Genomic DNA, 13,185 nt, shown 5'->3' with positions numbered 1-13,185 from the left:
CTGTTACTCCTACTGCTTGATTTCCTGACAAGCCCATTGATCCACCACTTTGTCCAATCGCACCTGCTTGGCCAAGAATAGCACCACCTTGACCTGTTGCTCCTTCCGTTTGACCAATTGTTCCTGTTTGGCCAAGAGCACCTCCTGACTGACCAATACCAATACCACCTTGACCGAATGATCCAGCTTGTCCAAGACCTGCACCACCTTGTCCTATAGCTCCGGGTTGACCAAGTGGAATGCCAGTCTGACCATTAGCTCCAGTCTGACCAAAACCTACTGCACCTTGATCTGTTACTCCTGTTTGTCCTAAACCAGAACTTTGACCACTACCACCCCAACCTTGTCCACCAGCGGTACCCTGTGCATATCCTGATGCACCTCCACCTAGCACACTTTGACGTCCATTCCAACCTTGTGTCCCTGCTGCAGTTTGTCCCAATCCTCCTCCACCCAAACCTTGATCATTGCCCCAAGCTTGACCAGCTGCAACGCCCTGTGCAGTTCCAGTTCCTGAAAATAAAACATAGAAAACACACACTTATTAAGAAAATAATGAAATGCGTCCTCCAATTATTTCAATTGTAGGATTCATTAGTAGGATTTTATGTCAAGTGTTCTCTAGAAATAAATATTTTGAAGATAGTAAACTACTATAAATGAATATTGCTGGATGAAATAAGTACATGTGATATGTATTAAATGCGTATATGAGGTCACGTACTATGAAAAGCGTTGTCCTCACATATTGCAGTTATCTGGGCTGAAGAGGGATCATGTAACAGAATCACTGGAATAAATTAGACAAACGTTTCAGTCAAGAATCTCTACAAGTGATATGGTTGTTATGAAAAGAATGTGAGGGGTGGGGAATTACATTATTAGTAAAGTTTTTTTTAATTACATATATTTCAAAGGAAATATAGTTGTTTGAGTAATATGTGGAAATGTTGGAGTATAATGCTTAAGAGATAAGTCTTAATATATGAAATATGAGCTGGTGAATATGAGCTGGTTAAAGTCCTCTGTGCTTCATAAAATGAGTTTGATATCTAAAGATGCAAGGTTTGTAAACTAATGACGAAGTTTATTGCTAAGGAAAGAACATAATTGTTTGGAAGAAAAATTGTACTAAATCTCAATATTTGCCACAAGATTATGGTACGAAGAAGAGAAAGTTAGTGTGGGTGGTGGTAGTGTGGGAAAGAAGAATATCTTTGTGGGTCAGTAGAAGAAATCGGTGCTTTGTTCAGGTGTTACGAAATTTGATGATTGTAGAAGGTATTAACTTTAACAAATAAGCTAATTCCTTGAATATTTACTTATATACCTTATGGATCAGAAGAGTGCGTTAATATCTTTATAAAGTAATTAAGTCTTTCGTATATGCACTATGAGTCCAAGAGAGGATAATTTTCTATTGAGCTGAGGAACATATGGCAGAAAAAAGTTTAAAAGATTAAACTATTAGGTGAAAGCTTATGAGCAAATATAGTCTTGAACGTATAGTAAGCTTTTACATGAATACTAAGGGACACTTAGGCATATACTTATATGATTACTAAGGTATGCGCGTAACTTACTATGATTATTTTTTAAGGTTAGAGTATATGTTCTAAAAAGTTGTTTAGATATATGACGTAACAGTTTGAACAACAGAGGTTTACTTTAGTAAGATGTACGAATTTCAAATAAGTATTGAACTAGTAAAGAAAACATAATCTTAGAAACAATTAACTGACTGTGGTTCAAGAGAATCTATTAACAAATAGGTCGAAGAATTAGATTTAATATTAGGATTCAAATGGTGCTACTTGAATCTGACCATACACGTATTCCGGCGCACATGATGCATGTCTATGAATTTATTAAGCAGCTGATATAGCATTTAAAACTATTGAGTATTGGATTGCACATAACAATAAATATAATGTCTGTAGAAGTTTCTTTGCAAACAAATTCGGTATGTGTGTGCATGTAATTACATTTAATGTAGAATATGCCGTTGTTTAGTATATTTAATTCTACATTGCAATAAATTGTATTGTTTTGTATTATTTCATTTTAATTGTTTCTATACAAAATTGTTCATAGTACTTACTAATTCTAATTCGTGTATACTACAGGTTCATTCAATTTAAGTCATGTATTAGTTTCATACAATTTTAGATATATCTAAGTAAATCAGAACCCTAAATTTGAAACTCATATCTCGTGAATATTAAGTTGATGATATATGTTATATATTAATTGAATTCTACTAACGTAAGTTTGTACTCTCATAATACTATTGATTTCAAATTAAAGAGATATTCTTCTACGAGTAAATGTATTGATTTAGAAGAGGGTGTTTAAACTCTTCTTTGAACCCTAATTTTTAATTTTTGTAAAGCTAGGTATTTTGTTTAGATTCTTAACTTTACAGCCCATAAAGAACAGCTATTATTGCTGATTTTTAAAGATGAACGTGTTGTATCTAAATGCAATAATTGTTAATTATTATACAAATTAATATCCTTGTTTAATTGGAACTTGCTTTCCATTTGTCTATCTTTCCTTACAAATTTTGCGCTTTCACACGTATAGAACAACATAAAACAATATGAAAGATTGAAGCTTGGAAGCGAATCCTGAGAGTAAACATGGCTACATGTGAATGGGAAAATGTATAATTTAATATTTTTAGCACCCCAAATTTTACATTATTTCTATGAAAAGGGTTATAACTTGGGATCGAAATGTAGGATGGAATTCAGTTAAAAGGACATATGTGTTAGTTGAAGGGTATATATCATTAATTTGCCAGTATATGAAATGTCTGCCAGTTTCAAGTTGAGGATGTATCATTTTTCGTTTCAAGAAGATCTGGTGAATTTTATTGTAACGTTCCGTGCTAATTATGCCACCGCCCATACTCAACATCCAGAAGAGATGCTGAATATAACCCTTATATTTTTTTGTCCTTGATCTGATTTCTTATTCCTAACTTACCTTGATTCATTAAAAACTTGGAGGTCACGTTTATGAAAAGCTGTATTGCCCATATCTGCTGTTCTAAATTCCTTTCTCGCTTTCGTCAGAAAATCTATTTGCTACTCTTAATATGTCTTTCGAAAATCTTATATAAAGGCAGGGATTACTTACATGATTAAATATTACAAAAAAGCATATTTCTTTAATTCTTGCCATCAGTCTTAGTGCAATCTTTGCAAAACAAGTATAGTGTGAGACAGTGAAAGATAAATACGGAAAATAGTGCTATATTTTAGTTTCGAGTAAAAAGATATGAAATTAGTTGTCAGCAGAAAGTGGTGATTTATACCATATCTCATAATCTATGATCAAAAATTCGTCGCTTTCCTCGTGCTATTTGTATTACAGTATTCTTCTATTCTATATGTTATTACATATATGAATACACTGCTGTGAGTAATATTAAATTATTTCTACACAGTTTCCTTACATTAAAAAGGTTTACACTTTGTGTAGCTCTTGGTGAGATTTCACTGTTTAATACGTTCATATCCTCAGTAAAAGATCATGTTCAACGGAAAATCAACAGTGTGGCAAACTCTGTTTTACATTCAGGAAACAGTAGATCCCAAACTGTTTGACAAACTCAGAATTATAAATTCTTGGTATGTGAATACCTAACGCTTACTCGTTCATGTGTGACACTTAATTCCCAAAGTGTGATTTCGGTGCTAGATACAAGATTTAATCATATGTGTCTATTTCTCCTAATTTCACAGTATTGCAATTTTCATTAACATTTCGCATTGAATCATATATAACGTAATTCCCTAACATCATGGAATATAGCAATAGTATTCTCTACATTCAACACAAAATACAAATTCTTTATAAGAGCAGTTTCGGCTGATGCATTTGAATTAATACCCTTTGATCAGTACCAACTAAATTCTAATACAGTGCAACAGTGAACAAACTTTTTTTTTTTAGCAAAAGTAGGTGTTCTTTATGTAATTCTACTTCCTGAATAAGAAAATGACACTCAAATCATCTTATCAGTCATTGCTTTGACACAAATCGTATACTTTACCAATATTGATAACACGTATTGAAGTATTGCATATATATATATATATATATATATATATATATATATAGGGGAGAGTTCCCGAAGTTGGACCGGTTCCTAGATTGGACCGCCTTATATTTTGAAAAGTAGATATATTTTAAATATAAGAGTTAGCTACACTGTTTGCAGATAAGGGAAGGAACACTTTGTTTACAGTTTCTCGCCACCTGCACGCAGTAAAGCTGAGAACGGCGAACGTGTATGTTATGCAGATCTGTTAGTGCTGGGATCGCAAGTGAACTTACATCATTAACAGGTAACTATCAAGGTTTTAAACTATACACGCGTCAAATGTGTTGTTTTAACTACAACGTAATGCATGTGCTTTAATATTTCAATGTAATAGAAAATTGGAGAACACGTCTTTTTGTTTCAACGTAGCAGTTGCCCAGTTTGAACCAGCATGTGTTGCCTGGATTGGACCGGTTCATTGCAGGCAACCATTTTAAAATAATTTCGTGTAGAGTCTAAGAATAATTTTAAATAAATTGTATTACCTTGGGTAACTGCAAATATATTAAAGACGTGTTTCTCCATTATTTCAGCTCAAGAATGGCCCAAAGAGGACAATATGGCCAATGGACGGAAGATGAATTACAAATGGCCATTGCTGCTTATCGAAACAGAGATTATGGTTTAAATGAATGCAGCAGAGTATATGGAGTTCCTAAAGCGACGATTAGACGGCATGCTCTTCAGAAAAATAGTATCGTTAATGGAACCAAGGGACTAGGAACGCAGGCTACCTTCAACCCAGACATGGAGAGGACTCTTGCGAAGCACATGATAGCATTAGAAGAGTGTTTTTTTGGACTGACGATTGCAGAAGTTCGGCGATTAGCGTTTGACTTAGCAGAAAAATGTGGTGTTTCTCACACGTTCAATCGGGAGAAAGGTTTGGCTGGAAAAAAGTGGTTCTATGCATCTATGAAGAGAAATCCTGAACTTTCTGTGCGTCGACCAGAAGTTACCTCATTACAACGAGCAAAGAGATTTAACAGAGAAAATGTAGGACATTTTTGTGATCTTTTGGAACGCAATGTGGACCAATTCCAAATCACAGCAGAGAGAATTTACAACGTGGATGAATCAGGATTCACTACCGTCCAGAAACATCTACCGAAAATAGTTGCTAAAAAAGGAAAACGTCAGGTAGGTGCTGTTACAAGTGGAGAGCGCGGAGTGAATACTACAATGGTATGTGCAGTGAGTGCGGCAGGTGTCCATATACCCCCCATGATAATATTTAAAGCCAAAAAGTGGAATAGTGATTTTGAGATTGATGCCCCTGCAGGAAGCATTGTCAAGATTTCGGATACAGGATACATAAACTCTGATTTGTTTGTGGTATGGCTTGAACATTTTAGAAAGAATACAAAATGCAATAAACAAAATAAAGTTCTTCTTTTGCTTGATGGACATACCACACACAGCAAGAACCTAGCGGCTTGGGAATTTGCAAGAGATAACGGCATTATTTTACTGCAGCTACCTGGTCACACTACACACCGTTTGCAACTACTTGATGTTGCATTCTTTGGACCTTTGCAGACGTATTTCGTCCAAGCTCAACAAAAGTTCTTAAACACCTACAAAGGACATCAAATCAAACAATCAAATATCCCAGCTCTTTTGAATGAAGCATACGGCAGAGCAGCTACAGTCGCTAATACCCACAGTGCATTTCGTGCAGCGGGGATTTGGCCGGTTAATCGTCACGTTTTTGCAGACCATCTATTTGCTCCATCCAATACTTTCTATTCTGATGGCAGTTCTCAACCAGGATGTGGGTTTCCCAAAGAAGATCGTACAAAACAACAAAGCAAGTTATCAACCATGCGAAGTTTAGAGTCAGAGCTCGAATCAGAGGACGATAATGATCATGACAAGGATTATGTGCCACCTACCAAGAAACTAAAGAACTTCAAAAAGACCTTATTACAGATATCCCCTTTACCAAAAGCAATAGAAAACCAGGACCAGCCGGATCGCGAAGAGGCCAAAGTAAAGCACAGAAGGCTGTTGTAATCACAAGTAGTGCTTACAAACTAGAGCTTGAACATTCAGCCGCGAGAAGAAATAAGATGATCCAGAGGAAGAAGCAGTTGTTTCGAATCAATGAGAAGCAAACCAGTTGGTTTTGCTCCCTATGTAAGAAAAACAGGCAAGAAGATATGATTCAGTGCTTGAAATGCTGCCGTTGGGTCCACACTCGTTGTGCAAAGGTGAAACCAAGTAAAAAAATATACTATTGTTCAACATGTAACTTTCTTCCCATTTCTTAAATACGCAAAGCAGATGCAACTTTTCATTTTGTATACAATAGCTAATTGTATTAAGACTTATTTCAGTTTCGTAATTGAGCAGTGAATATTATTTTCATTTTTTTATTTCTTCATCACGTAAGGGTTCTGTAAAGGTAATAAATTTATCCTAACATTTATATTAATTGCGCAAGTACTTCTGCGTTTCAATTGTCAAGCATTTTACTTGTTTGAGAGTAAATTTATTTTATTCGTTAAAGTTTCTGCGAGGTCCATTCTAAGAAACGCGTGGTTCAACGTAGGAAACTAGTTTCCTTAAATGGACCGATGTCAATAATTTAATTTTTTTGTAATAAATATGTCAATAATGAGTTTTTTGTTACAGTATGTACATCATTTTAAAGCAGATACAATATATTTTGAAATTAAAACATCATTCTCCTATTTAATTGTGTATTGTCTAGTTTATATGGTAAATAGTGGTAACTGGTTCAAACTAGGCAACTCTCCCCTATATATATATATATATATATATATATATATATATATATATATATATATATATATATATATATATATATAGATAGATAGATAGATAGATAGATAGATAGATAGATATACCTAGATTGAAATATATGGAACACGAATCATGCTGAAATAGAATATAAGTTTAAAACAACAAAATGTTGAAATATGTACACAGTGAACAGATGCATACAGAGAATGTTGTACAAAATATGCATTAAGCTCATTCACTCCGTGCTTTGTTAGTGGTTATGGTGTAGTCCCTGCTTTTCTTCTTATGAGGCATTTCCGGGTGCTCACTGCGAAGCATCCAAACGTAGTCGCCCATCATCCGAACATCTTAAGTGCCTTGCCATCGTCGTTCGATGTTCGTAATATCCTGATGGATTTTTTCCCTTGTCCCTCACTTACAGCATCTAGATTTGAAGGGAAAAAGTCAAGATGCGTATGTAAAAAATGTAACTTCAAGTTCATGGAGTATCCCAGCATGTTCTCAACTATGTCGATATAATGCGAGCTACGATTGTTTCCCAGGAAGTTCTGAACCACACACTTAAAGGCAGTGCAGGCTTCTCGTTCCACGACATTCGTCGAATGAAGGAAACCTTCATAGACCATTAGGTTGCGACTATCGGGATCAATAAACACATCCTTTTTCAACTTTACATCTGACAGATTTGGGAACTTGTTACTTGTTACATAGATATTTGGAACAGTTGCCACACATAGGTAATGCTTTGCCAAACTGTTTTATTATATCTAATTTTATGTGCAGAGGTGGCAAGAGTATTCTGTCTCTTTCTGCTAGAAGGTCATACTTAATATTTTTGTCCCCTGGAACCAATTCCAACCTTTGGTTCTACTATTTTTGCTCTCAATGCTTGTTACTAGCCCGACTGTCCAATTAGCTGATAAAACAAGGAAACTTGTTATATCATGAATGTGGTCCTAGAAGAATAACCAACACTTTTAAATCTCCACGCATCGTTCAATTGTGATCTTCATAATGTATGGTAGTAAGATGCACCTTCATGTTGTCATGTTTCCTTCAGGTGCACAGAATGAACGACAGATATTGAGGCATACATATTATCATTGTGCAACATAACTGCCTTCAGGCTTCTTTTAGATAGACAAGCAAAACTCTCCAGCCACCTGGGGCGTACGGATGTCATCACTGTTTTCCGTATTTAATGTCTTCGGAGGCTGTGGTATAAGTATATCCGGGCCATGTGCAGCAGGATGAATCGCTGAGCAAATTTTGTTCGGATACTCAGTAGTCTTTTTGTTTTTCTTGTTGAAACCAGTAACCTTACAAGTGCAGAAGTAGCTGTCGTCTTTATGATTCTGTTGCTCCCGTCAGACCATAGGGATTCCAAATCGTAATGACTTCCTCTTTCCTAACGTCGACTGTCATAAATCTTCTACACACACACAACCTGTGCAGCCCATGGTTTGTTGATGTCTCCTAGTTTCACTAAGGAATAGGCATGGTAGATCTTTTTGACTAAATCAGTAATGTTTGTTCGGTCTTTTTTCGCCACAAGTTCACCACAAATATAATAAAAACTGTAGGAGAGTTTACACAGCCTCGGATAGACATTGCACACTAACACTAACACTTAGTTCCTTCCTCAAACAACACAGTGACGAACAGGAAGCGCCATTTCTAATGTGACAGTTCATTGTGTACCGCCAGGGGCTCAACTGTTGAACAGTTGAAAGCGATTCAGCGCTCCTGAGCCTAATATGGTGATTTCGTATATATTATAATCTGTATTATAAAATTGAAAGTGTCTATGTTTGTGACTTAATTTGTTGAACCGCCAAACTTATCTTGATCAAATTTTCGACGTGCAAGTGGTTCTGGCCTCGGAGTGCTTTTAGCTATTCACTTTCATGATGGAATTTGGGGTTGGTGGAGGAGGGGAGATACAAAAAATAAATAAAACTTAATAACTCTTGAATCACAAGACCGAACTCCATTAAATTTTCAACATAGATGAAGTTCGAGACTGGGATGGATTTTATCACTTCACTTTGATGGAACAACGTTGGGGAGGGGAGGGGAGGAGATATATAAACATGAATATAAATAAAAATAAAATTGAATAGGTTTGTAAGTTATTAACTCTTAAACCACCCGTCCGATCTCAGTCAAATTTTCAACATAGATGAGGTTCTCTTCTGGGATGTTTTTATATCACTTTGACGGTAGAAATTGTAAGAGAGAGAGAGGAAAGGGAGATATATATATGAAAATAAATAAAGCTTCATTCTTGAACTAACTGACCAACTTCGATTTAATTTTCAGCGTAAGTGAATGTCGAGCCTGTGATTGTATTTATAATTTTACTTAGATGGTGCAAATTATGGAAGGGGAGGAGGAACATACATACATACACACACACACACGCACATATATATATATATATATATATATATATATATATATATATATATATATATATATATATATATATATATATATAAAGTTAAAAATGAAATTAACTGTGTTTTCGACTTCGTAACTCTTCAACCGATTTCAATGAAATTTTCATCATAGATAAGGTTCAGACCTGAGATGGTTTTGACATATCACTTTCACGGTGCAACTTGACGACCGGGAGTAACATTTATAAATGATCAAAAATGGCCGATATTAGTGTCGAATCTATAGTTTTCGGGGTCGGTGTGAATAACAGCGACATTTTAAATGCCATTTAATTCTAAACTCTGGCTCGCCACTCCATGGAGAGGATTGGAGAGAGAGCAAAAAATAATCGAAAATGACCTATGTCAGAGAGCGCTCTAGTACTACTAAAAAGTAACTGATTAACGGAACACATTACTACTTGTTTTCTTAATTTAACCCAGCGAAGCGGGTAATTGTTGCTAGTATCATTAAGTTTCATAGTCACCAATACCAAAGATAAGCAATTTGTGCCAAAAGTGTAGGTGTTACGACATTCTGAGTATAATTTTTCAAATTCAGTACATCGAAATACATTAAAAAGTTTTTCTGATCCTGTAATTTGCTGCATTGTGTTATTAACGAAGGTGACAAACTTTTCACGTATAAATTTGAACTAAGTTCTCTTTTCTGAAGCCCCGTAGGTTATTCACATAGCCATAAAAATGTCTTAATGGAATGTGAAATCATAACTTAAAAGTTAAGAAAATTTAATACACGATCAATTTCCAAATTAATTCTATCCTATCAAAATGTGAAAAGAACAAAATGTTAAAGTGTAGCAAGCAGAATTCCTTAGATTATAGTTTTCTACCAACTACCAACTATAGTTATAGTTTTCTACCAACTGAAATATGGTACAGTTTAATAACGGCTTTGTACTTTCCCAATAATACGAATTATATTTTGAAAATAAATATGTATTTATGCTTTTAATTCGAACGTATAATATTGCTTTTTTTAGCGTACTTAGCTTTAGATTAAGTAGTTGAACCCCAGTAGTCACGCATGAAATCAGCTGGTTGTAATTTCTCTCCTGCTCATTAAAATATATATAACAACGTTTCAGCAATTATTACTTTTGTCGTTTGCTATAATGGTATTCAAAAAAATTTTACCTAGCAAGGATAGTACCATTAGAATGATTTATATAGAGTAATTGTGTCAAAGAGGTCTAGACCTATTTTACATCTTACAACTGGTTAGTTCATTATTCAATAACTTTGTATAAATATGCATGGGTTTTATTTCCTTCTATGTATTTTTATTCAAATTTACAATAGGTATAGTTTATCTCCACTCAACCATGAATTACAATGGAATCTTTACGTGAGTAAATTGTGTATATCAAATCAATGAATTAACGAACCTACTAACTAACTCACAAACATTTCAATACAGCAGTACATTTTAGACACAATTTCATTTATGATGTTATTAGTACATTCGGGCAATAGTGGTTTGTAAATGAAACTGCGTACAAAAACGGTCGTGTAAAATTCGAAGTAAAATTTTCTAAAAAACGAGAACAGTATATATATCTTTCATCTTTGTTAGATATATACCAAAGAATATCACCATAATACATTTTGTGAACTTTGTGGTGGACAAACACAGTGTGCGTGAGTTTTCTCGGGGTTTTCCCGTTTCCTCCCACTTTCTTCGTTCCACTATTTCATTCATTTCTCATAATCACCGTCTCCTTTAGCCTAACCAGCATAAACGAGGGACGTAAACAACAACAATTTCATTTCATTTCATAATACATTTTGTTCGTTCTTTTCAAAGGGTTAACTTACCAAATGAGAATTTGAATATGTATTTGTAGGATACAATAAGTAGAGGATATAACATTGGAGTAATTCAGTTAATAATTAATAATGTGTTGTATATAATATTAAGTTATGACACATACCACCTGCGTATTGTGGTTGCCTTCCTTGTAAGCTTTGCACCATGCTAGAGTATGGAACTGCACCTAGAGGAAATTAATAATTAAAAAATAATTTACTAACAAAATGTCAGAAGATGATATTCCAAATCATACTTGCAATTAGTGTGGTATAACTTAGTTTAATATGTTGAACATGTATATGGGTTAAGATAATGTTTTGCTGTTAAGAAATTTTAGAAGTGTCTGCAATTACAAATCATATTTATAATTTAATCATGAATTAAGACCAAACAAGCTTAAAACTAAATTTTAATATTTTCTGCACTAACTGTTTGGAAGATTCAGTATATTTTGAAAGAATTAATCGGCGTTAGTAAAAGTAAAGTTATGAAAACTGAATGTTCTATTCCGTAACACTTGTTCGTAGTCCACAATTAGAAAATATGTTTGAGAATGGAGGGAGTGTAGTCCACTCAGAATCGAACAAAGAATTTGATGCGTTACATTCGAGAATGTTCATTATTTGCTTAATCGTAAATTGATTAATAAAAGAAGAAGCATAGAACAATTCATACACTCACATACAATATAAACAGTACCTTATGACATAATTTATTTTGAAGTCAATTTAAAATTTATACCAATTTCATCACTATAATAAATAAGAATAAAGAAAATTATTAGCTCTTTCTCTCTCTCTCTCCGCACACACACACACACACACACACACACATATATATATATATATATATATATATATATATATATATATATATATATATATATATATATATATATATATATATATATATATATATATATATGAATTATTCGATAAAAGGTATGCTAGTTGAACTTAAAGTGGAAGTTTTTGAACTAATTATTCAAAAATATTTTATGGATTTGGTACTTTTTATCGTATAAATATTTTCGAATACATTATATGCGTATTTTCCATTTAATGTCCTTGTGTTTTTATTGTATTTATAATGCTGTTATTGAATTTGTCTGTCAATCGGGTAAGCATGGTATTGTCCGAAATGTCTTACCTAGTGAAAACAGAAGTATTGTTTTACTGTATACTTATTAACATTATAATATGAAACAAAATCAAGTTAATTTTCATTGCTATTAATATACTTACTATATCCTCCAATTGGCGGTTGAAACACTGGAGGACCATAGAAACCTATCAAATAAAACAGCAATTCATTCAGTAAGAATTATATCTCGGGCCATCGATAAAACAAATAATACGTTCATTATTGTTTAGGACAATCCCGTGTTCGATTATCTAAGATATATTAACATTAACCTAAGCCAATGTAACACAAAAACATGTCAAAGCTATTATACGACATCTATTTACCGTTTGTAACAACTTAAAATTAAATTTAAACACACAACTATTACCAATAAATAACGCTACATAAATCCTACTTGTATCGATGCAGGAAATGGTAATGTTTAAAACAAATTCACCGAATTTCAAGAAAATAACATCTAAATTATCAACAGATAAGTTGAATAAATAACTCGAGAGGAATTCTTGCATATTTCCCAACATTCTTTAGAACATTCAATATATATGTTTGTGCTTGTATGTGTGGGGGGTGGGTGGATGTGTTTATGTAAACAACCATTATTATCTTCTAATTTTCAGAGTTAAGCTAGTGAAACTTATAATATTGATCTCTTTGCCAGAAAATAACATCAATCTTGCTGTTGCCTTAGCTAGCTGAATCAGTTTTATCGGCTGCTTTTATTATTGCAGTATTGCAGTATATATATATATATATATATATATATATATATATATATATATATATATATATATATATATATATATATATATCACACTACTCTACAAAAGCTTTTTGAATGTATGTGAATTTTTAAGTATTTTAGTAACGTAAATTATTTTAAT

The 13,185-nt window shown here is 33.5% G+C and overlaps 1 protein-coding gene across 1 annotated transcript; it reads left to right on the top strand.

The window, feature by feature from the left end:
- Nucleotides 1–4,654: 4,654 nt before the first annotated feature.
- LOC145683629 (uncharacterized) lies at nucleotides 4,655–6,130 on the top strand. The gene has a single exon (XM_081754966.1). The coding sequence runs from the start codon at nucleotides 4,655–4,657 to the stop codon at nucleotides 6,128–6,130; it is 1,476 nt and encodes a 491-aa protein (XP_081611092.1).
- Nucleotides 6,131–13,185: the final 7,055 nt, after the last annotated feature.

Source organism: Thermobia domestica, chromosome 4 (genome assembly GCF_964235325.1).
Source record: "Thermobia domestica chromosome 4, izTheDome1.hap1.1, whole genome shotgun sequence".
NCBI classification, from domain to species: Eukaryota; Metazoa; Arthropoda; class Insecta; order Zygentoma; family Lepismatidae; genus Thermobia; species Thermobia domestica.
Note: the sequence above shows the minus strand (reverse complement) of the source record. Positions and strands in the feature narration are given on the sequence as shown.

What these genes read in the sequence shown, in the direction of transcription:
- LOC145683629 (XM_081754966.1), top strand. Translation starts at nt 4,655, where the DNA reads ATGGCCCAAAGAGGACAATATGGCCAATGGACGGAAGATGAATTACAA.